Here is a 24,793-nt window from a genome sequence, read left to right on the forward strand (position 1 = left end):
TTCATCATTATTTCATCATAATGGTGATGAGCACTGGTTTCTGTCACCCCCAAATTTTACTAACACCGTTTGACCCCAGCAATTTCAACATCCAGAAAATTATCATAATCAACGTTGTACCTCATGTTTTTCAGGTATTCCATGTGTATTTATTTAAAAAAATAAAAAAGCTTACTGATTAATCTAACATTGGATTGAGGGATATTTGTTTGTGCGTTTTAAAGTAAGTATATTATTTGTAAGTACTATTTTGTGTTATTTATTTATAATGAAAGCCGTTTCCATTATCAAGGAAAGTAGCGTGTTACGTACAGGGTCAGTTAGACCTCAGGAAAAACAAACAATTTCAAACATTTCTAAATATTTTAAATGTAAAATAGATAATGATTAAGTCATTAAAATGATCAAATACATGCGAAATATAACAATAACTCAGTAACAATAAATGTAGTGTTACTTTTCTCTGTACCCCAGCTTCATCTGTGCCTAAAGAGGGTGAAATTCTCTCTCTCTCTCAAAAAAAAAATCTGAAGCCCAGCACTGTGGAAAAGTTACTTTTAAATAAAGTGAATAAAATGTCCCTTGTCACAGACTCATTCTCCCTCGGTGTGACACTGAATGCCGGAGGAAATATTTTCTTCAGGTGGCCATCAAACTCTATATTTCATCTACCCCTGGTCAGGTAAGGAACAGTGGAGACACTGTGTCCTGAGCAAATGTCACTTTATATCATCACTGCATCACTTTTCACAAGAAATGCTGCTACACTTTTAACACTGTTAACACTTATCGCTCCTTATCACTTATTTAGTTTGTACTTAATACTTAATATTTAATTTCAATATGCTGCTACACTGAACAGTGCGTATTGTTGTATATTGTATATACCTACGTTTAACCACAATGTCTGTTGCACTTATGTACACTGTTACATTTAGTTAATTATTTGATTTATTTTATGTTAGCTTTACTTTTATTTGATTTATGTTAACTTATTGTTTCTCTGGCCCTTTCCCATCTTTGTATTGAAACTGTTGCACAATCATTTCCCTCGGGATAAATAAAGCTTCTTGAATCTTGAATCTTGTAACACAGGCATATCCACATCACAACCCTCTTCCCAATTAGTTTCAGCTTCCCCCTCTGCCCCTGTCATCATCTATCAGAAAAAAACATACATTATATCATTGAGTATATTATTTGTTTATTGACATTATCATTTAAGCACAATTCAATCCACGCACCAAAGCTATGGTGTCATTATAATCGCTCCTGAGCCTGTTTTACATGTATTGTCCACTTGATGGCACATTAGAGCAAACGAAGCACCGTGGAGCTTCGGCCCATGATTGAACCAACTGGATGGAGAGTTTCAATGCTCCACTATCACTATTAAATATAAAGCACAAAAAAAAAAAAGATGTCAACCATGTATTCAGAGATGTGAAACATTGAATGGGGATAAATTGACCCCAAGGGTAACAGGACGGTTTTAAGGGGCCCCCTGTGAATTTTTGCCCAGGGCCCCAAAAGAGTCTAGCATCGCCTCTGAGTGCAATACATACACCCCTTGCATCACTTTCTGTTTGTGTGTGTGAGAGAGAGAGAGAGAGAGAGAGAGAGAGAGAGAGAGAGAGAGAGAGAGAGAGAGAGAGAGAGAGAGAGAGAGAGAGAGAGAGAGAGAGAGAGAGAGAGAGAGAGAGAGAGAGAGAGAGAGAGAGAGAGAGAGAGAGAGAGCATGTTTATGGTTTGGGATACGGCATCCTCACAAAGTAAAAAATAATTAACCATAATGGTCCTGAGCGGTTGGTGACTTTCACGTGTATCGTGACGTTTCTGAGGGGCTGCTGAGCTGCTGCGGTATCGCACAGACTACACACGTCGGGACGGCTTTTACGCTGCGCCTTACGTCCACTGTACTGTGACGTCAAACCAGCATGGCGGTCAAGGTGACTTCGGCATCGCTCTCTTAGCGATTTTCAAACCTCTACTTTAACATGTCTGCATGCCTTTTTGCTCTCGTTTCTTGTGTGGGGGTTGTCGACGCTAGACTTCCTGGTTCTAACCCCGGCGCGGCGTCTCTGACGCGGGGTGCTGCTGAAGCATCACTGGGGCTAGCTGCTGGGTGGTGGCTGGCCTTGATGTGGCATCCACAACCTAGATGTTAGCGAGATGATGCTAAAACAGCTATTAGATATGATGTCTTGATAAAACTGCAAACGCTAGCCGAAGTCGCATCTTTTCACAGCAGTCTACTCTGTCGCATTTCCCCGTTTTAAAGCTAAACGTGTCATTGCAACCCAACGGTTTGTGTCCTCTTCATATGAGTAGTTTGTGCTTTGCTAGCCGGCTACCCAGTTAGTTTGAGCAGATGTTTAGAGGTTGTGTTGGATTGTTTTGTTAAGTAGCTGCCTTAATTGCACAACTCGAGATTTTGCCAGGGTGTAGTCGTTTTTTATTGAATTGTGTGCCATGTCTGTCGCAACGGGCTTGTTTCTCCTTGACTGCAGTGGGCGTTTCAAGGAGACACTGAATCAAAGCAGCTTGTTTTGTTTTTGCTTCATGTCATGTCCAGTTCACTGTCTGCAACACTTGCTTTAAACACAGCAGCTTAATGTTATTTTAATGTGCACTGTTTTTTAGGTGCAATCTACCAAACGCGGGGACCCAAGTGAGCTGAAATCAATCTTCCAAAAGGTAAGATTTTACTTTGCATAGAAAATCAGAAAACATTTTTTGGATCATATGATACATTAGATTCATCAGATGTATTGGTGAAACAGCTCTGTATGTAGAGAAAGATCTCACCCTTTCACTCTGGGAATGAGCTTGTAGGTTTAGTCATGGGGTTTGAATTACAGCATTAGCCACAGCTGAACGCCCTGCACAGGCTACTGCTATTACGATAAATCACAAACAACTTTAAATAAATAGCTTGTTGGTGGTTGTATGCATCTTGCAGTCCAACATTGTGTTTCCTGACAAAAGTTGAAGCTTTAACATACTTTGTATCAGTCATCAGCAGCAGTTGTGAGGGGAGTTATTTTGGTTCAGTACAGGAAGAGAAGTTTTGTTGTGTCAACTTTGATCTGCATGATGCGTTGGAGCGCACACTTTTAATCTAAGGGTCCAGGCAGGGTTTTGTTTCACTGCCTCCTGTATAGCACAGATATGACCCAAATGTCATTGTACTTAAAGTCCTCCTTCACTCAAAAAAGTGTCTTTTTTCTTCTGACATTTACTAAAGTAAAGTTTTTCTTAAGTGCACAACATATTCCTCATCTGAGTCTGGGGTCTTAGTGACGCCTGGTGTTAGGACGCCGAAATTTAGTTGCGTGTTATGACGGCTATATTAACACATTTTGAGTCAGCATAAAGGGCGTTGAATGTCTGTGCATGACCATGAGATTTCATGAGTGACTGTAATAAGAGTGCATTTGGTTAACCTTCAGCTCACTCCACTGTGCTCCAGCAGTTGTCGGTACCCCATATGGCTCCCCCCAAAGGCCAAATAGCTTACAAGCTTAAGCTAAAAACATCCGTGCACATGTTCCTGCTTATGCGTGCACAAGTGTGGGCCATTCTGACATGATGTCACGCCACAAATGCAACATCTATGAGCTTGGTTATTCACGTGCCGCATCAATTACCAGCAGAGATTAGTAAAAGACCAATAAAGGAGCCGTTATTTTGTATGAGCCACTAACCTCAAAATAATCCTGTTTGAACACTTTGGTTTATTATTTTCATCTGTAAGTTCTGAATGTTAACCTTCATGTAGGCGTGGGCTGGTATGAGTTTGTGACGTATGATAACCTTTAGCAAAAACATCATGGTTTCACAGTTTAAAATTTATTATTTGGAAATGTCTAGATAAAAAACAAGAACTTTTTTACATTAAAGACAATTTTTTTTATTTTTAAACATATATATCACTATGAATAATAATTATACATGCAGTGGGTGTGTGTACTCTTGTGTTTGCAGAGAGCGCGCTCTCTCTCTCTCTCTCTCTCTCTCTCTCTCTCTCTCTCTCTCTCTCTCTCTCTCTCTCTCTCTCTCTCTCTCTCTCTCTCTCTGTACAACACAAATAGTTGCAAAACCTGATGTACACTGATTCCTGACACTTGCACCTTCTGTCCAGCTCATACTCAAGGAATGTTATCACAGAAATGTTTTCCTGGTTTTGAAACTGTGACCTATTTCAAATCGTGGTATACCTTGAAACCAGAAACCAACCCATGACTAAATTTACAACACAATGTTGTATTTTCATGCTGTGACAGTACATTTGGACTAATAACAAAGAGCCTACAGTGTACAATGTAGTACTGCTGACCTGTGGTTCTCTTAAAGCCAAGTTCTTGTCAGGCTCCACATGCGTGCCTCTGCACGCTGACCAAACAGGTCATTAGCAAGGGCGCTGTGAGGGTTAACAAAGCTGTTACAGCTCATGTTAAGTCATGCCATTAAGATGGATCAACTCTCAGTTATGTAAATGGTGCACACAAGATAGATGGAGGTGTACAAGTGCTGTTTGATCTGTACATTAAATAAAATCACCAGAGCATTCTGTTTTTATGTGTGATTAAGGAACACTTGTGTTTATTAAATAAAGTCATCGTGGGTTAGTTCATTTAGGGTTAAGGGAATACAGGTTGGCGCCCATGCCGGTGTTATTTTTCATTTCTTCCCTCAGTATGCCAGTGTAGCGGACAAGGATGGAGAGAGGTTCATGACCTCAGGAGACTTTGTCCAGAGGTATCTAGGACTACATACGCAGATCCACCACAACCCCAAAACTGTACAGCTCATCGCTGCTGTCGCTGACACCACAAAGGACGGGTACGTACTGAAACAGGCAGTGTGCAGGAACACTTGCAGACATCTTATCATTATTATTGGCTGGTTTATAGAGCAATTCATGAGTAGTACTTGCTATTATTGCCACCTACAGATAAGATAAAACTATCAATTAGTCCCATTTCCTAGACTGTTCATGCATGCTGTTATGTGTGCACACACACTCTACTGATCAAGTGACTTAATGTTTATTTCAGAAAACCTTAGTAACAGGTGTGCTTTTTTTTTAAAACCCAGAAATAAAACACTGTTTGCACACACTGCAATGACACAGGGCTGGATTTAGATCAGCAAAATATCTCTTTAAGCAATACTGTATGATCTGGTCTTTGCTTCATTCCAAAGTATGTGGTTAGTTCATTTTAACAATATTTTCTTTTCTCTTCCATCACTTATACAATCCACAATTGCAGGCTGATCTCTTTCCCGGAGTTTCTTGCATTTGAATCAGTGTTGTGTGCGCCTGACACTCTCTTCATAGTAGCCTTCCAGCTGTTTGACAAGAATGGAACTGGAAACATTTCCTTTGGTATGGGTCAATGTGTTTTACTCCTCCTAAGTCATTACACATGGATGGACTTGCATAATCGTTCTCACACACTGGTTCCTCTTTGTTCTTACAAATACAAAGCTTTACATTATGACATTTGGTCTTGACCGTTGTTTATGAAATCTGTCTGGAAGATTTGGACTTTTTTTTAAATGTGTATTTTGTGCTGCAGAGAATGTGCGGGACATCTTCAGCCAGACCACAGTGCACCACCACATTCCCTTCAACTGGGACTGTGAGTTCATCCGTCTGCACTTTGGGCACGACCGCAAGAAAAACCTCAGCTACCTCGAGTTCACCCAGTTCCTGCAGGTGTGCCGTTAAAACACACACACACACACACACACACACACACACACACACACACACACACACACACACACACACACACACACACACACACACACACACACACACACACACACACACACACACACACACACACACACACACATACACACACACACACACACACACACACACACACACACACACACATACACACATACACCTTGATCAGAGTTCTGCTTTTACTCTTTTCTTTTTCTTCTCTTTTTAACATCATCTATCTTCCTAATGTTTTACTCCATGCTATATTTACACTCAGCCTTGTGGTGTCATGTTTTTAGGAGCTGCAGCTGGAGCATGCACGCCAGGCGTTCGCCCAGAAGGACAAAGGGAAGAATGGCGTCATCTCTGCCATGGACTTCAGTGACATTATGGCCACTATCAGGCACCACGTGCTCACACCCTTTGTGGAGGAGAACCTCGTCTCTGTGAGTTTGCATGGGGAGCTTACTGACAGTGTCGTTTTCACTGTGGCCACGGAGAATAATCAGTTCTGATTGACTTGAGGATGAGGGTTATTTTCAGATAACCACAGCTTGTTCTAAATTGATTTTCATAGCTGGAAGCATCTCCCACTTTTTGGAGTAGCAAACTGTTAATGTTCCAAAGCGAACAGGGACATAAAGTTCTTAATTCGCCCCAGACTATGAAAACTACACTTCCGTTTTGATCATTGGATGATATAATGCTCTCTGACCTGTAATGACCAGTTAAGTACACTCTCTACTCTGTCAGGGTAGTGAGGTAAATCCTCAACCAGTTTGCACCTGGGGTTATTAGCTTTAACGAATAATACTGGTCATTTTCAACTGGTGGTGCATTTCTAATTTGGATAATCTTTTAAGCTTTCTGCGGGCTCCTTAGTGTTCTCGTATGGTAGGTGTTTCCATACATTCCCACTATGATTTCTGGCTCTTCTTGAGCAGGCTAAATTAGGTCGTTAACACTGAGGAACCTAAAATTTTTGTCACACAAGCTCAGGCTATAATAAAAAAATATATATGAATGAATACTATATGTACTATATATATTTGTGTTAAGAGCTCCCTTAAAAATAAGCTGGTTCATCACAAGGACTTTCTAATAAATTTGTCTATATGACAATTAAAGTTACCCCTTAGCCCCGGCGATAAAGGAAATAAATAATGTACAGCTTACTTTTCCTTAAGACAGTATTGAGTTATATTCTCATTTAAGAGTTGAATATGGAAACAAACAGTACCTGTCTTTCTTCCACCAGGCTGCAGGTGGCAGCACTTCTCACCTGGTCAGCTTCTCTTACTTCAATGCCTTCAACTCCCTCCTCAACAACATGGAGCTGATTCGCAAGATCTACAGCACACTGGCTGGCACGCGGAAGGATACACTCGTGACCAAAGGTGCACAAATTGTTTACTGTGCCTCATTACTGTGATGTTGCATCTTTGACTTTCAGCTGAAGATGTTACCTGGGTTTGCCAGGAATGTCCATGTTATTATAAAAGGCATTTTTCTCTCATTTCTCCTCAGAGGAGTTTGTTCACGCTGCCAACAAGTTTGGTCAGATCACTCCCATGGAAATTGACATCCTGTACCAGCTGTCAGGCCTGCACTCTCCCTCTGGGTAAAACCTCATTCTGATACTCAGTGATAGAATCTGTCAAACCCACATTCTTAAATATCTTCTGTACTTCACTGGCAATTACTGCAAAATAATATGATGTGTATGATGTCAGCGATGTAAATAACAGGGAAATAAACATCTGTGTATCAGGCGTCTGAATCTTGCTGACATTGAGAGGATAGCTCCATTGGAGGAAGGATGTTTGCCCTCCCACCTGGCTGAAACCCAAAAACAGGTAGAATGCTTGTAGCAGTATATATGTGCAATTCCTTAGCTGTGGTATTTACATTAAAATCAGATCAGCAGTCATCCGTAAAATATCTTTAAACCCCAGAGCTCAAATTTATCACATATTCTTAATTCACACCACCAACCAATTTACAACTGATGACCTTGTTAACATCATCATAAACATTTTTCCCATTCTTGGTCCCATGTGTGATTTCCCATCAGGCTCATGGGAATGGTTCCCGGCCTGTGTACCTCCAGGTTGCAGAGTCGGCCTACAGGTTCACCCTGGGCTCTATCGCTGGAGGTGAGTTACCCCGTTGCCCAGGGCCGTCTGATGGTTGCACAGTAAAGTCTGATATATCTCATTTTAATTACGGAATTAAACCTGAGTTTGTGTGTCTTCACACAGCTACGGGAGCGACGGCAGTGTACCCCATTGACTTGGTGAAGACCCGTATGCAGAACCAGAGGTCCACAGGATCCTTTGTTGGAGAGCTGATGTACAAGAACAGCTTTGACTGCGCTAAGAAGGTTCTACGCTATGAGGGCTTCTTCGGCTTCTATAGAGGTAGGCCAGACAGGCACTCCCCTGACTACAGTCAACACAAGGGATTTTGGTTTTATTTTTTTTGTTTTAATTCTCTTGTGACTCAATCTCCCATGATGCCTCACAGGTCTGGTCCCTCAGCTTATAGGTGTGGCACCTGAGAAGGCCATCAAACTCACGGTTAGTACCTCCCCTCACGTACACATACGCATAATCCTCCTCCATTCCATATTCTCTTTGCATACACACTTAATATGACATGACGTTGGTTCAATGCTGTTTGCTCATCTTTGTCCCTTTCACACAGATGTTTTTGAAAGGTATTTAAAGCCCTGCAAATGAACAGGCTGTGTGAAAGACACAGCACACGAAAATGACATTATTTAAAAAAGGGGGGCCCCACGAAATAAAAAATTCTATAGGATGAATGACATCACATTAGGGCAAATTCAGAACTCTGCTTGTGTTTGTGTCCCACAGGTGAATGACCTTGTAAGAGACAAGTTCACCACCAAGGATGACACAATTCCTTTCTTTGCTGAGGTTCTGGCTGGTGGTTGCGTAAGTACCAGGTCCTAAACACTTTTGTATCCTGCTCCATTGGTTTGTGAATGCATAACTAAACACTACACAAGAAGAAATGCAGTCAGTAACTCAAGATGGCATGTGTCTGCTTCTCTGTTAAGGACATTAAAAAGTGACTCGTGCATGCACTCTCACCTGCAGAGCTCAAATGACATTACTAACAGCGGACTACAATGCTTAATTGCATCCAGAGTTAAAATGTCATTGTCCGTTGCAACATGTTTTTTTTTCTGTTTTTGTTTTTGATAGCGTTGTTCATCCTTAAACACATTGGCCCAGCTCACCTTACCTTCCCCGGAAATGGAAAAGTAAATGATTTAATCAGGATTTCATTTTTACTTTTGATACTTTTTTATGAGCAAGACTTGGCTCCCATCCCTCGGCTGCGTACATGTGAGATGCAGGAGCAAAATCTTTTTTGTGTGTGTATGTGTACATTTGTGATTATGCTGTTTCCCCCATTTATGCAGGCTGGAGGCTCTCAGGTGATCTTTACCAACCCTCTGGAGATTGTAAAGATTCGCCTGCAGGTGGCCGGTGAGATCACCACTGGACCTCGAGTCAGCGCAATCAATGTGGTTCGTGACCTAGGCTTCTTCGGCCTCTACAAGGTAATGTGTCACTCTTTCTCACTGCCTCACTCTTTCATCATTCATTCTCAAGCACAGTCTCATACATCTGTCTGTTCTTGTGTGTGTCTCTCTAGGGTGCTAAAGCTTGTTTCCTGAGAGACATCCCCTTCTCTGCCATCTATTTCCCCGCATATGCCCACCTCAAGACCAGTTTTGCTGACGAGCAAGGCAGGCTGGGAGCTCTGCAGCTTCTCACTGCAGGAGCGATCGCAGGTTGAGTTTCAGTTGATACTATAGATACAAGCAGAATCAAGGAATACTAATGCACGTTATTGGTTGTTGCTAATTATTACTGATTTTTTAAATTCCCCTAAAGCCATGGAGACCACATTTTAGACAGATTCAAAGAAACATGCACCATCTGACTTCATCGTAACTCTATTTTCCAGGTATCCCTGCTGCCTCCCTGGTGACGCCTGCTGATGTCATCAAAACACGTCTGCAAGTTGCAGCGAGGGCCGGACAGACCACTTACAACGGAGTCATCGATTGCTTCAGGAAGATTATGAAAGAGGAGGGGTTCAGGGCTTTGTGGAAGGGAGCTGGAGGTGTGTGGTTGTGTACTCCTGCACTCATATTGATTGTGTGTCTGAAATGTTCTTTGCCTGTACACCATGTTGAATTGTGTCACTCTTTTCTCCAGCTCGTATGTGCCGGTCTTCTCCTCAGTTTGGTGTGACTCTGGTGACTTATGAGCTCTTACAGCGGTGGCTCTATGTTGACTTTGGTGGACAGTAAGTTGATCTTTTTGTATTAAAAGGAGAGTGAGCAGTTAAGCCACTTTCTTAGCCTTTTATACCAACAGGCTTTTGAAATGCAGAACATTTCGCTTTAGAGGAGATGCTTTGTTGTCATATTTTTCTTTTGAATTTCTGTAAAAAAAAAAAAAAGATTTAGTACCTTTCATAATATGTTTATCACTCTGCTTGGCGGTTTACCAAATATTATTTTCCTAGCATGTTATTGGTTTTTGTAATTAAATTAATCCCATTCCGCTTGAGCACCCCTCCTGAAGACACCCACCTGTTACTTAAAGCGGCAAATTCCACAATGCAGAACTCTAAATACCCAAATATAATGGAAAATCCTTCCAGTGGAGCTGTCATGAATGTGGAAATAAGCTATAGAGAACAAAACTGTTTATTTCTGCCGTAAAGTTAAATAACTTCCCCTTGGGATTATTAAAATATTTATGATTCTGATTCTGAAGTTGGGCATTTTGACATGTACGTCTATGGGGACTGACTCGCTTTTGGAGACAGCCTCAAGTGGCCATTTGAGGAAGCGCAGTATTTGGCACTTCACGCCTGCATCATTTTTCATCCCATGAGGTTGCCACTTAGATATACTACTGTGTCCTCTTTTTCCATCACGACTCCACAGAAAAATAGTATTTCACTACATTCACTTCCAATAAAAATGAATAGAACTTATGTCATAACATGCCTATAAATGTTACTATAAATGTAAAAAAGCGACTTTTCCCTCTTCCTTTATAAATTGAAAAAGTCCATTATGTTTGTGTAACTATTCCTCCTGTCCCCCTCTCTCCTCTCTGCAGTCGTCCGGCAGGATCTGAGCCCACACCCAAGTCTCGCATTTCAGAGCTTCCTCCCGTGAACGCTGACCACATCGGAGGCTACCGCCTGGCTGCAGCTACATTTGCCGGGGTGGAGAACAAATTTGGCCTCCACCTTCCCAAGTTCAAGTCCTCTGGCGTGGTTTCCATACATCACCCAGAGCCAGTTGCTGCCACGCCGGCTCAGGCCCCATAAAGGGTCTCAATCTCCATATCACTTTGCCATCCCCTCTCCTCCTCTACCAGGAGCCAGACACTTGGATAGATACGCAAACAGAACACACACACATAGTTAAAACACACTCCACAAATAGGGGCCATTAATTTAGGAACAAGCAACACAAGAGATAAGGTATGCTCCAATGGTCCCCAGCCAGAGGTGGAGAACTGGCTGCAGCTGTGGATGTAACTGAGCCCACAGCGACGGGACCAGAGCGCTGACTGTGTTGTATCTTCAGTGGCTGTACACTCCTGGCACCTCCATTTTTTCAGTGTTCCCTCCAGCATTCGTATAAAACGGAGCCTTGGCACTCCTCTCTCTTTCATAAGTAGCTGATTTGATTTTTATTCTGTTTTTTCATCTGACTTCTCTTACAGGACAGAAGGCATAGTAAATATTAGATTGGGCTGCATGGTGTGTGGGGCTTTACTCTGGATTGGTTTCGCCCACAGGAGGCTACATACTGTACATATTGTATAACTGTACTGAGACGAAGGAAAATGTTACAAGACAACAACACTCCGTAACGTTCAGTCAGCATCATTATACAGTAACTGTAATGTTATGAAAAAGTAGGGCCTTTGGTCCTGGTCTCTGAGAATCACCCTTACTGATGTACAGAACTTTTCAACTAAGTGTTTTCTTGATAAAACAAGAATCATGAGAAGAGAATTAGATATTAATAAATTAAATGTACGTCAATTCAGTCATTGTATTTTATTGAAATAAATCATCCATATGGTTTTAATTTTACCAATGTCTTGTTTTAATCCCATGGGAAAGTGCAACCATTAACCGTATCAGGAACAGTAACAAGAAAGAATGCGGTACAATCGGTCAATGCAGAATACTGATCTTGTTCATGTTATATCAAATATGGTTGCTACAGTGCATCTTTAGCGCATTTTAAACATTAAAGAGAAAGCGTTTAAGCTTAAGTTTATGCCGGACTGCTGCATCCTGGAGGGAATTAAACACTGGATGGAAAAGGAGAATAATGAAAATAACATCATGTTCTGTGGTAAAAATGAGTTTCCAACCTCAGCTATACACCCCCATTGAAACCTTAATGTAGTTTAGTTTGATCGTCATACAGAAGACAAGTCAGGAAACTGTTTCAACTACTCATTACACAGGTACAGAGTATAAAACAATAACCTTTGGTACAGAAATCACCTTTAAACTGTACTAGTGTCAATAAATTCAAGGCAAGTATAGTAACAGATTTTGCCTGGTAAAAAGCTTGTAGTGCTAATCTTAGGAATGTACTACTCGAGCTTTTAGTACGAAGCAGCATTTTTTTTAAACAATACACAAAATATTTAAATAAGTGCAACCACCAGAATAAATATTAAATATTGTAGTGGTTGAAATGTAAGAACGACACACTTCTGCACAGGCCAGAGTGTGCATGTGTAAGCACATAGCCTTTTTTAGGCATCAAATATCAAATAGTCGTTAAGTGCTGCTTAGGATAAAGAGGATTTGATAGTGATATGTCCGCTTTTTTTTTTTACTCGGTTGGAACACTGTCGGCCATGTGCACAAGCGTGTACGGAAAATATTAAAACATGTAAAAACACTCAAATGGTAATAAAAAGGTGCAAGTACAAAGGTTTGCATATTTAAAAAAGGACTGAGTTGGCTGAGGCCTCAGGAGAAGAGCAGTTTCTGGAGCCCTGAGGATGTTATCAAAGCTAGAAGTCATATCTATGCTGAACATCACTTCCCTCTATTCCTCCGTCCCTTAAACTTCCAACTACTACTGCTAATTTGACATTCATCATCCTTACAATTGTACTCTAAAACTCTTGAAGACATATTTAAAAACTAGTCTAAAAAAAACTTGTCAAAAACTGTCTTTTCTATCCATTCTAGCTCTGCAAATCTCCTCAGGCCAATTCATGTAGTAGGTGGAAAAGCTGGAAGCCAGAGAGAAGAGGACGCTGCTCCTCTGGCAGTGTTGTGTGGTGTGCTATAGGCGGTGTAGTCGTGTACTGAAGGGAAATTTATGAGTGGTTGTCAGTGTGAGGTTTGTAACATCAGACGTTAGCCAGATCCTCTGCTTCATCTCGGTTCTCATTGATCTCAGCCAGCGTCCTGACGAAGCGTGTCCACTCGTCAGCCTTAGGCACACAGATTTGCTGAAAACAGACAAACGCATATAATCAGCATGGAAGAGTTGGGGAGAGTGACGCCAAAATGAATTAGGATAAGTTGGCCCAGATTTACATCCTCTTAGGGCTGAAAGTAGCTTCCAACTTCCCAATTTAGTTGTAACTCTTAAAAAATGGCCGTCAGTCATCATTTTGGGGCTTCAATTTTACCACTAAAAGCAGTTCCTCAATCTGTGAAGTAGTGAAGAGGACTAAAAAGGGGCGCTGCCGGCAATCTGCCTCATAATCACGTCAAAATTTTAAAATGATAGTGGAAAAGCTGCGTTTATTTTCATGTTTATATTTTCCCTGCTTCTTTTTTTGGCTTTTGCAGTTTTGTAGACTCTGAATTTACCTGTAGTGTTGTACCTTTCATGCCTTTTATGTTGGGCAAGAGGCAAAATCGTTGTGTCCAGTTTGGTTTTCGTTTGCACATCTCATAATCAGCCACGGTTATTGTTATCGTTAGCCATGGATACCTGCTAATTAGCTGTCAGACATGTAAGAGGCTGATAATTAGCTGCACAGATATACGTAGTTGACTAGTCAGTAGCCTTTAAACTCTTTGTTTTATGTTAAATCAGTCCTCCTACTGTTAAGATATTTTTTGTAACTACAGACCCCATGAAGTATAACCCCATGTATGCGGTAAGTAAATCCCAAATGGAAATAAACAAAGCATCATAGTAACATAGGATGCCATCTCACCTCTCCTACGTCGTAGACCTGCACCTGTCCATCCGAATCCCCAGTGGCAATCTCTTTGCCAGAGTGAGCCCATCTCACACGGTTCAGTGCTGAAGCCCCCTCCACACACACACTGGCCGTAGGAACCTAAAAAACACACACCAGCTTACAAAAAGGTGGATTCACAGATGGTTGGCAGTGTTCCCATTCTAAAACAACCACGTTTGTGTAGCTTGTATAATAAAAATAGATATTGTAGCTCATAGTGCTATGATTTTTCTGTGCTTAAAGAACATTTAAAAAAAAAAAAAAAACACACTCATTTGCTATCTTGCCAAAAGTGTTATGTTTCAGTGCATTGCGTGTGTGCGTACTTCTGTGTCATTATTGAGGTTCCACAGGTCCAGGCGTCCAGCTAGGTCCACACAAGCAAACAGAGCAGGGTGCGTTGGAGACCACATGGCATCATAGACGTAGTCACAACTGTCCTCGAACGAGTACAACGGACGAGTACTCTGAGGCGAAGAACAGGAACAAGAACAGAGGAAGAAATGGATTCATGTTAAGAATCGTGACTGCGTCTAATAGTACAGCAGCTCGTGTGTGACTGTAAATGGCTCACCTTAGTGCTCCAAAGTTTGACAGTCCAGTCAAAAGAGGAGGAGATGAAGAGATGAGAGAAGTCAATGGGTCCTCCAGCACTGTGGCAGCTCAGCCCAGTCACAGGACCATGATGGCCCTCAAACACCTCAGTGATACCCGCTTTACTGTAAAACACATAATATTAATAATGGTGAGGACTACCAATTACCTTCTTTCCCCCAGAGGCTTTTCCAGCATATATCGGCCCTTAGGAAGACATTTGGTGCTAATGAGGACAGAGGTCAAAGATCGCACACCTCCCGTGGCGACAGGCTGTGTAGACAGAGCCATCCTCACTTCCCACCACAAAGTTGTTCACGTCGCCCAGAGGAAAGGCCATGGAGGTGACAGCCACCGCTTTGCTCTGTTTGAATACGAGCTCCAGACTGTCCTGCAAGAAAAACAACGCACAGCCTCAGACTCTACCAACTGATATGCATGCCAACATGTCTGTACATGGTCCATAAGAGTGTAATGTACCTGTGGCTGGGAGAGCATGTCAAGGCTCCATGAGCACATTTTGCCATCAGTGGAAATGCTGATCAGGTTGTTAGCGTTTTGGGTTCCTACAACGTTCACACAGTAGACTGGGTGCTGAACAGAGCAGAGCACAGTTAGAGGAGTTAGACAACAAACACTTACCAGGAAAGTACAGAGAAAAAAAACATACATACATCACCCCAAAAAGCACACAGTTGTTTGGATCAAATTCAAAGAACTTACATGAAGTCGGTAAAGTTTGTGAGTGTATGTAGACATAAAGGTGTGTAACTCCGTTGCCTTACTGTGTGTGCAGCTGCAGACAGGGGCGTTCTCTGAACAGGAGTGCGCTTGTTGCTCCTGTTGTCCCATAAGACAATCTGTCCGGAGTATGTCCCGCCGACCACCAGGTTGGGGTGGAACTTTGCAAACCCGGCTGACATCACCTCTGACTGGGGGGGGGGTTCAGTTTTATAAAATGTAGGTTGTATTAAGCTTAAAACTATTTATTTTGCAACATAAACTCTCTTTTGCCTGTGCTCCTTACCTGGCAGTGGAAGATGTACTCAGGTGTGGCCTTCTTGTACTTCAGGTTCCAGACCAGTGCCACTCCATCAGGCTCATGGGGAGCATCCTCGTTGTTGTTGTATGAAGCCACTAGAAGCTCTGGATACTGAGAGGGAACAAAGCCGCCGATTTGGGATGCAGAGAAGATGCAGCGAGGAAAGAATCATTTAAGAGTTCCAAATAAATCAATATAGTATTGACAGATGATTTTCAGCCAGTCTGTTCTGACTAAACCCCTGCTGAGGGTGCGGTTTGGGACATGTAATGGGAGGAATTTCAATAATAACCAATAACAAACACAACCCACCTGAGGAGACCAGTCCAGACAAGTGACCACTCTGTTTCTAGTCCAGCGCTCATCTGCAAACTGTCTGTTCAGAACCAACTTTGCACCTGCCTGCAAGTCACTACGAGGGACAAAAAACAAAATCAAGATGATCAACCCTGCCTATCCATCTGTCTGTCGTTTCACTTCTGTCTCCACCATTTACACTGTTTTATTGGGCCTCACCCCTCCTTATCTTCTAGATCTCTGCCACTGTAGTCGAAGCAGACGTCCACATGCTCGGCCAGAGCTCTCTCCACAATTCTGCTGCCTCGCTCGAAAAACGACAGGAAGTCCTCAGAGTGCAAGACCTGCAGCTTCTCTTCTTCTGTCAGCTCTTTGGGAGTGTCTTTGGACAGAGAATTCAATACAGAGATGAGGAGAAATGCTAGAAAAGATCTTTCTCACTGGTAACATATTCATGGAGAGATAGAAATGAGCTCAAAATCAGTAATGGAAAGTAAGACTAATCAATAAAGTTCTTAAAGCATAACAGTTGAGACTATTTCTCCATTATTCAGCAATATTACAGCACAGTAGACTGCCTGCCACACTTATTGGTAACCACGAATGAACAGCTAGGCCATTAACAGCCATATCAGACTTTGAGAGTTAACATGTTACAAATGTCTGTCCTTACCCTCCTCCTGCTGTTCACCATGTTCATCTTTCCCCTCCTGGGCATCCTCTGCTGTTGGGGGAACAGTTATCTCCTCATCCTCTTCCTCATCTGGAACATTGGAAACACAAGTTTTAGTTTTTATTAGATTTGAATTATACCAAGGTAAAAAATTGGAATACAATGTTTGTGTAAATGTTTGTTTACCTGCTTTTTGATCTGTGTTTGTCAGGGCTTCAGTGGGTGTCTGTGTTTCTTTGGAGTAGGACACCATTTCCTTTGGTACAAAGTCCACCTGGGTCACTTTGGACATGCCCAGCCTCACGGCTCCACGTCTACACACACATACCATGGTGGAAACTTTAAGCCCACACATACACAGGTTTGCAATACAAAGCAGAACTGAATGCACATTTTACACATAGAGACATAAATAATGATGTACAGACATATTATAAACACATTTAGACAAATCTAAGATGAAACCATAAAAGCTGAATCAAGTTGGAAGACAAGCTAAAGGAGAGAGGAGGAGCAGTACCCCATCAGCTCAGAGTCGGAGTGGAGTTGCAGAGTAGAGGGGTCAGGATCCCAATGCAATGTCCTAATACAGCCAAACCACCAGATGGTGTTAGTTAGAGAAAGACAGGACAGACCGAAAGAAAAAGGAAAACAAGAGGATGAAACCAAAAGCAAACGACAGGCAAAATGTAACCCAATTAAGAGATGGAAAAGGCAGAAAACAGAGAGGAAGAACGACAGAGACAGAAGAAGAACAGAGTGTGTGTTAATTGAGAAACATCAGCGTGCCGGTGAAAAGGTAAAGAGGAGACAGGTCAGAATTCATCAATTTAATTGTACAATGTTCATACACACAAACTTGGCATGCAAGTACAACCCAAATTACATATAAAATACTTTAAACTACCAATCCCCATTTTTCTTTCTGTCTCTCACGCACACACACAGACCTCGGTCCTGCGTTTCCATCTCCAGAATCTTGACTTCCTGCATCGCTGCCCACTGATTTGTTGGAGGGAGACATGGGGGCGGGGACTAGGTAGTGAAACAGACACGTATCTTCTGTTACTACCCTCAGGGGCTGAGCTGTGAGTGCGTGTTTGTTAGTGCACAAGTGGGTGAATGAATGGGTGAGTGAGTGAGTGAGGGAGAGAGTGAGTGAGGAAGAAGAGAGGTATGGAAGAAGTGTGTGAATGAGGTTGCATGCGGTAAGCAGGACAAAAACACAAAAGGACAGACAAAGGGGAGAGAAGAGAGAATGAAAATAAATGGCAGGCAGGATTTAGGTGTCATGCACAACAGTTAACAACATGTAAAAAAATGTTCACATATTATGTGTGTTTGTGTGTGGGGTTGGGGTGGGCAGTGACGGACACAAAGCCAGACCACAAAGTTAGAGGTGACTTTTTCTAAACACTGCAATTTGACCAAGCAAACAATCAGAAAATGATGGGAGTTAAGTGAGGATAAGAGATAATAATAGAAGCATGCGTTGTGTGTTTACCGTGGGGTATGTCAGGGTTGATGCCAACACTCTGCAGCAGCGCCTCCGCCTCCCTTCGCTTCCTCTCCAGGTCAGAGTCTTCATGGCCACCTGAGGACCCACCGCCCGCCTCAGCTCCACGCTTTGAGTCTCCCTACAGATCACAGAACAAACTAAAAAACAAAGCAGCAGACCAGCAGGTTCTTCGATGATACATGACATAAGAGGTGTTTAGGTTATTGTTTTTCTACAACTTACATCCTTCTTTTTCTTCTCCTCTTCTTTTCTCTTCTTCTCCTCTCGAATCTGGGCGATCCGTTGTTTCTTCCTCTCCAGTTCAGCCTTCAGCTCACTCTTGTCAGACATACTGCAGGAGGAAGCGAAGACGTTACTGGACAATGAAGAGACTAATCTCAAATATCTCACTCCTAGCTTCTCAAGTCTGAAGATTTCCTGCTTTCCTTTGTCATACATGGTAGTAAACTAAATAATGATTGGTCGCATCCCTTCTGTATTTGACGCAATTTGATCTTAAACATGTAGAACCACTTTGCATTTTTAATCATGTAAATAGAATAGTGATAGACCGATACATCGGCCGATGTGGCCTGCTGCGTTCGCCGATAATTTACCGACAGGCGTCCACAGGCAGCTCCGTGTTGCTCAAGACGCTTTTAGTAAGTTCAATAAATTGTTCCTTTTTTTCAAATCGAGACTCGTAACATCTGTTGTCATTGTGTCATTTTTATGATGTAAACTGAGGGAGCAAAAGTAGAATCGACTCCAAATATCGGCTCAAGATAATTAGAAGGCCGTAACGGTCATCGGCTAAGGCTGATCGAAAAAAAATATTGGTATCGTCATCGGCCCTAAAAAAAATCCGTATCGGTCAATCCCTAAAATAGAATGAAGCTTTCTCTGGTTTGTTTTCTTACAGAGGCATTACACAGTAGCCCAGGGCCTGTCATACTGGTAACACGTGAACACCAGCCAGCTGTTGATAACAATGTTCTCTTTATCTGTTTTCTACATAATAACTTGCCTGACAATGAATGACTGTGAGGGTGTATAAAAAACTGTATAAAAAAAGTCTAGGTATAAATCCCTTATATCAGGGGTCATCCACGTTTTTTAGACCAAGGACCCATTAGCTGAAAGAGAGACAGCCGGGATCCTCTACTACAAATATTGTATTAAACTGAGTTGCATATTGAAGTGGGCCAGACAGCTAGGGCGGACATTTAGTTCTTTATTTTTCACAAATGTATTTTTGCTAATAGACACGTTAATGTTTATTTTCAGACAAATGTTTGAAAAAAAACAGTGTATTAGCCTGACTTTATCTTGCTCATATATTAAAATTCAGAGCTGGCAGCGTTTTAAATGATTGTGTAGTATGTCAGCAGACACACACCAGCTATAAACAGGGTTAAACAGGTGCTTGAAATCCTTGAAAATGCTTGAATTTTAATGGTTTGTCCGCAAGGTTTAAAAAATGCTCGAATTTTGGGCTTCAAAATGCTTGAAATTGTATTCACATTTCTTTTACAATAAACAGCTATAGCGTAGAAATATAATTTAATTTCATATCCTGGTATAACGAAACAATTTGACTTGTTTATAACATAATACCATCTAGTTTAACGCGATTAAATAAAAAAAAATATAGAATAATAATTTTGAATGTATATGTATTTGTGGAAATATGTTTACCACAACTGTAAGGTGCTTGAAAAGCTGAAAAATGGACCCTGAAAGCCCTAAAAAGTGCTTGAATTTGACCGAGAATGTGTACGAACCTAGTATAAACTCATCACCTTTATGTCCTAACCCAATCCTGTTACCAACCGCTGTCATCCTAACTGCACATACAAATAAGAAACAACTATTTAGTCCCGTTTACCTTGTGTTTTTTCGTCATATATCGCTTATTTAGTGAGCGCTTAATGTTGTGAAGGTTTTCTACTGGGTTGAGGATTTGTCAAACATTTTTTATAATTAAATTAACGGCTCCTGTCAGTGGCAAAGATAGAGGGATAGCTTAGCTGCGTTAGCATGCTAATCTCCATGGCAGCCGGGCGGGCCTGGCAGCTGCTGTCACAATAAGCGACTAACGGTAACCAACGCCCGAGCCTCTCCGCTTCTCTGTCCCCGTTTCACTGACACGGATAAAAGCAACAAAGCAGGTATGAAAGTGTGTTAAAATACCTGATATCAAATTTTAGATTCAAGCCGACAGATGACAATAGAATCCAGTTTTGTGCGCGTTAAGCCAGTAGAGAAGTGATGGTGGTGAAAGGCTGGTGATGATGCTGGAAGAGAGGAGGCAGGAGGTTCATCTTCTTCTTCGGCCGCGCAACCGTTGAAGTAGAGTATTACCGCCCCCTGTTGGCAGAACCTGAGTACATGTAGCAATACTACAGTGGAGGACTAAACATGACTTAGGTCTCTATAAATGCACAAATAAATGTACAAATAAATAAATACATAAATAAATAAATAAATAAATGCACGAATAAATGTACAAATAAATAAATACATAAATAAAAAAATAAAATAAAATAAGAAATGAAAAGCATTTGCATTCGAAGCATACTGCATCAAAATTTAGAGAACATTATTTTATTGAATTTTTCACTTTACCGTCATATCTGGTAAAGGTGGGGCTGATTTAAACCTTTAACTTTTTTAAGTTACTAATGACACCTTTTTGAAATAGTCACCTTCATTTGTTTTACAGCCTGAAATTATAATACAAAAAATATATATTTTTTCCATAGTGATTTATACATTTTGCCTTACAACATTCAAGTGATTTTTTTCTTCTTTAAAATGTCTGAAAATTAATTAAAAAAATGAAAAACTAGAATAGCAGTGTTGTAAAAGTGATGAGTCCCTTTAGAACAACCATTATAAACATTCTCAGGTTTAACCAATCACCTTCCAGATTACACACCAAGTTTATTGGACTCCACCTGACATCAACTGTGGTGTTTTTGATTACTTCAGAATAAAACCGGCTGTTCCTTGAAAATTACACTCCTAGGTGTGCAAGGTAACAAAAATATTTCTCCATAGTTGGAAAGATGTTTTCAAAAGAGCTCCGGGGTAAAGTTGTGGATAGGCACAAGTTAGGAGAAGGATATTAAAAGATTTTAAAGGCTTTAACTTTCCCTTCTGAGTACCGTTCAGAGTATTGTCCAGAAGCTGAAGGTATATGGCTCCACACAGACCTTTCCTAGATCGGGCCGCCCCTCCAAACTGGATGACCGAGCCAGGAAAAGATTGATCAGGGAAGCTACCAAGAGGCCCATGGTGACCTTGAAGGAGTTACAAGTCTTAATGGCAGAGGTCGGTCGATCTGTGCATGTGACAACAATTTCACTAGTTCTACATGTTTGGCAGGGTGGCAAGAAAGATGCTTCTTCTGACAAAATGTCACGCTGAGTCTTGTAAAAAAAACATTAAAGATTCTGATGCCATGTGGCAAAGGTTATATGTTCAGAGGAGACCAAAACTGAACTTTTTGGGCTGAACTCCAAGCACTATGTTTGGTAGAAACCAAACACAGCACACCACCCAAAACACACCATACCTACAGTGAAGCATGGTGGTGGCAGCATTATGTTGTTACTTGGTTCGCTTCAGCAGGGAATGGGCAGTTTTTGGAGGCAGGATTGAAGGGAAAATGGATGCTGCGCCTAAATTCTTAATGGAAAACCTGCAGCCCTCTGCTAGACACTTGAACCCAACCCTGCTATTGTATTTTTTCATTTTTTATTAATTATCAGACATTTTTGAAAATAATAATTTCTCTTGAATGTTGTAAGGCAAAATGTGTAAATTACGCTGGAAAAATATATTTTTTTATGTATTATCATTTCAGGCTGCAAAACAAAAAAAGTGACTACATCCAAAAGTGTATCATGACTTTCTATAGGCACTGTATTCTAAACATATTTGCAAATTTAGATTATTGTTACAAAATATAAACTAAAAAGTAACTAATAACCACTTACTATCCACCGTGACCTATTTGTTGCCAGGGGCAGTGGTAAAAGTATCCAGATCCTTTATCTAAGTCTAAGTAAAGTGCTTTGTAAGATAAATGTACGCCACTTAAAGTATTAAAAGTATAGGCAAACTATTCATAATGGAGAGTGGCACATTCCTGATTGTTATATTAATGACTGTATTGTACTAATGGATTATTATTACTAATGAATTAATATCTAAAGTGCAGCTGGCTGAGTTGGAGCCAATTTAAGCTACTTCATATACTGTTTACTGGTTTAGACAGTAAGACTTCTTAATATTTTATACTTTACATATATACTTTGAGAAAAATCTTAATCTACTAACTATTACTGTCAAATATACAGTATGTGGGGGAAAAGTAGCAGGGAATTAGGTGCATTTCCTTTTTTGTTTTCAAACCTACGCAAAGACCACAGAATAACACACTAAAATGAAATACAAACACTCATATTTATCACCATTAGTTAATCATTTTTATTATATTTTTTTATTGTTTTCATTCAATACAAAAGTTTCCGTGCATTTCTTATGAACACCCATACAGTGTGGTTTGTCATGTGAAAAAACTATGAGCATACTGTAAAAGCATTGTCTACATGACTGTCCTGTACAACATTTGATGATTTGCATGATTTTAATTTTACCCTCTGTTTCTAATGTAGATTTTCCTACAGTCCTGCCTTGGTTTAGTCTTATGATTTAGATTTGTATCCTTGGAGAAGGCTATAATTTCTTGAGTACTTTGTTTTTACTCTGGTTCGGGGGCTGGATTGGCATAAAGAAAGGGGTCATAAAGGTCACGTTTAAAATCATAAGGGTCGAAGTGAGGCTGTGGGGGGTTCTGGGTGGCTGGTGCTTCGGGGACACTTTCCTCAGCTTTCTCTACTTCTTTCTCCACTTTTTCTTCAGCGGGTGCTTTTGGTGCGGCTGTTTCCTGGATGGGGCGGGGAGGGTGATCGATGAGGCAGTCAGGGTCCCAGTATGGGTCACAGTCGTATTCCATACCTTTAACAGTGATAGCAGGAGGTGGAGGTGGAGGTGGAGGTGGGGCAGGCTTTTTGGGAGCAGGAGGAGCCGGGGGTGGAGCGGCAGCTTTTATCTCCTCCTCTGTTTTGGGCCTGCAGGCAGGATTGACTCGTGGGTCACACAGTACTGCGACGGCCCCTGTTGGCAGGTACACAATCTGAGGTTTGCACAGTGGGTCTTTTGGGTTACACAGATAGATCCTCTGAGCATTCTCCAGAGGGTCTGGTGTGGGGGCAGGGGTGGTGGGAGGTGGAGGAGGCTGAGTGGTAGTAGTTGGTGCCGCGGTGGTAGTCAATACACCCATGACATTTTGGTAATTGGAGGCATCTGGGCCATAGGTCAACTCCAAGTGACGCATCTGCTGATACAACATCCTGATCCTGTCGATCTCATAGAGCTGATTGAGAAACAAAGACACTTGTTAGAAAGGAATTGTAATCCTGGTGGAACCACGTACGTAAGAATCTCTAACCAGCCTCAACTTACTCCTTCAATGTGTCCAATACTGTTGTAGAAGCGGTAGTAGGACTGGAAATCAGGAGAGCCTCTGTACCACTTTGGGTCAATGTTCCTCTTCGGTCGAGAATTAGTCAAGAAATCATGTGCCTTAGCAGAGCCAATGTCAACCCAATTCCCTGTGGAAAAACAAGTCCCAAGAATTGGGAGTTAAGAGGGCGAACACTCAAACACAGTTGTTTTTTTTAGGATTACATGCTATTTTAAATCATGTAGAAATAACTACTGTATGAGTATACAAATTGTGATTTGATCAAATAAAAAAAGATAAAAATACAGAATTGAGTGACAGTGCATTTATTTCTTTCTTTTGCACTTCAACATATTACTTTTATGTAATACCTGCACTTATACTGTACATGATCTTTAGTAAAGGTACTTTACTGCATGTAAATTAACATTTAAATCCAGATTAAATTTGTAGTGCTACAAAAAAAATCACAATTACTTCAGGCTATAACTTATATATACTAATATTATATACTATATTATTATATTTCTAATCAACAAATTCGCTTGTATCATAATATCATTACAAACTGTTAGAAGGTGGCATATTAAATACCTCCAGGATTCTTTACTTTCTCCAGAGATGTTGCTTCAAGCAAACCTGGAGGGAGGCAGAGGATATATCAGACACCCGCAACAACTCTTTGCAAAGCACACAACTCTTTCTATGTGAACAGTCCTGTCAATAGTTACAATTTTCACACACTGAAGTCTGAATAAAGAAGTAGAATTTAATTTCTTAGAATTAACTTAGACACACCTGACATTAACACCACGTAGCATAGTGCCCTCAACAGGGACTCCTGGGAAATCATCCTTGACATCTGCAACTGCAATATCACATAAAACCTCAATTATTTCACATTCTGTCTTACATCACTGCTGTTATTCAAAATCATCTTAAATAAGTGTATGCATATAAATTCATATCGAAAGCACAAAAAATTAGAAAAAGAAATATGCAGGGACACTCAGAAGTATCAAGAAAAAAAATTGATTTGCTGTGAAGTTTCTACTAAACTCTTTGTGTTTTTTTATCAATTATAGTAGCTGCCTGATATTCATT

The 24,793-nt window shown here is 41.0% G+C and overlaps 3 protein-coding genes across 7 annotated transcripts; 1 reads left to right on the forward strand and 2 right to left on the reverse strand.

The window, feature by feature from the left end:
• The first annotated feature begins 1,732 nt into the window (after window positions 1–1,732).
• On the forward strand, window positions 1,733–11,911 carry LOC310957668 (electrogenic aspartate/glutamate antiporter SLC25A12, mitochondrial-like). The gene is made up of 18 exons (XM_083928343.1): window positions 1,733–1,949; window positions 2,644–2,697; window positions 4,700–4,845; window positions 5,277–5,392; window positions 5,586–5,725; window positions 6,043–6,189; window positions 7,002–7,140; window positions 7,271–7,364; window positions 7,515–7,599; window positions 7,818–7,899; window positions 8,005–8,163; window positions 8,270–8,322; window positions 8,623–8,703; window positions 9,198–9,338; window positions 9,434–9,572; window positions 9,749–9,907; window positions 10,003–10,093; window positions 10,921–11,911. The coding sequence occupies exons 1-18, from the start codon at window positions 1,938–1,940 to the stop codon at window positions 11,132–11,134; spliced, it is 2,052 nt and encodes a 683-aa protein (XP_083784469.1). The 5' UTR covers window positions 1,733–1,937; the 3' UTR covers window positions 11,135–11,911.
• Window positions 11,912–11,929: 18 nt separating this feature from the next.
• LOC310957669 (dynein, cytoplasmic 1, intermediate chain 2a-like) lies at window positions 11,930–20,472 on the reverse strand. Of its 5 annotated transcripts, none has more exons than XM_083928345.1 (17): window positions 20,347–20,472; window positions 18,397–18,505; window positions 18,160–18,292; window positions 17,606–17,690; window positions 17,176–17,238; window positions 16,842–16,969; window positions 16,656–16,745; window positions 16,202–16,364; window positions 15,998–16,097; window positions 15,671–15,796; window positions 15,429–15,575; window positions 15,124–15,237; window positions 14,901–15,034; window positions 14,624–14,768; window positions 14,376–14,516; window positions 14,023–14,148; window positions 12,002–13,302 (listed from the first exon to the last, which is right to left on the reverse strand). In XM_083928345.1, the coding sequence occupies exons 2-17, from the start codon at window positions 18,502–18,504 to the stop codon at window positions 13,201–13,203; spliced, it is 1,905 nt and encodes a 634-aa protein (XP_083784471.1). In that variant the 5' UTR covers window position 18,505; window positions 20,347–20,472; the 3' UTR covers window positions 12,002–13,200. The 5 variants fall into 5 exon arrangements, with proteins under 5 accessions (XP_083784473.1, XP_083784471.1, XP_083784470.1 ...); XM_083928344.1 differs by having other exon boundaries at window positions 17,606–17,741; XM_083928348.1 differs by having other exon boundaries at window positions 13,276–13,302; window positions 14,023–14,040; window positions 14,458–14,516; window positions 17,606–17,741.
• A 2,452-nt stretch (window positions 20,473–22,924) lies between these two features.
• LOC310957900 (uncharacterized protein) lies at window positions 22,925–24,542 on the reverse strand (the record flags this gene model as incomplete). The annotated part of the gene is made up of 4 exons (XM_083928640.1): window positions 22,925–23,599; window positions 23,689–23,837; window positions 24,284–24,328; window positions 24,488–24,542. The coding sequence occupies 4 exons, from the start codon at window positions 24,540–24,542 to the stop codon at window positions 22,925–22,927; spliced, it is 924 nt and encodes a 307-aa protein (XP_083784766.1).
• Between the last annotated feature and the right edge of the window lie 251 nt (window positions 24,543–24,793).

The sequence above is a fragment of the Echiichthys vipera genome, assembly GCF_963691815.1.
Source record: "Echiichthys vipera genome assembly, chromosome: 15".
NCBI classification, from domain to species: domain Eukaryota; kingdom Metazoa; phylum Chordata; class Actinopteri; order Perciformes; family Trachinidae; genus Echiichthys; species Echiichthys vipera.

Excerpts from the sequence above, each read along its gene's own strand:
- LOC310957668 (XM_083928343.1), top strand. Across the intron at positions 8,164-8,269 it reads CTTCTTCGGCTTCTATAGAG|GTCTGGTCCCTCAGCTTATA; the intron begins GTAGGCCAGACA and ends GATGCCTCACAG. Across the intron at positions 9,908-10,002 it reads TTTGTGGAAGGGAGCTGGAG|CTCGTATGTGCCGGTCTTCT; the intron begins GTGTGTGGTTGT and ends TCTTTTCTCCAG.
- LOC310957669 (XM_083928344.1), bottom strand. The coding sequence starts at position 18,504 with ATGTCTGACAAGAGTGAGCTGAAGGCTGAACTGGAGAGGAAGAAACAA. Across the intron at positions 15,238-15,428 it reads TGTCTGCAGCTGCACACACA|CACCCAGTCTACTGTGTGAA; the intron begins GTAAGGCAACGG and ends TGCTCTGTTCAG. Across the intron at positions 14,517-14,623 it reads TCAAACTTTGGAGCACTAAG|AGTACTCGTCCGTTGTACTC; the intron begins GTGAGCCATTTA and ends TCTTCGCCTCAG.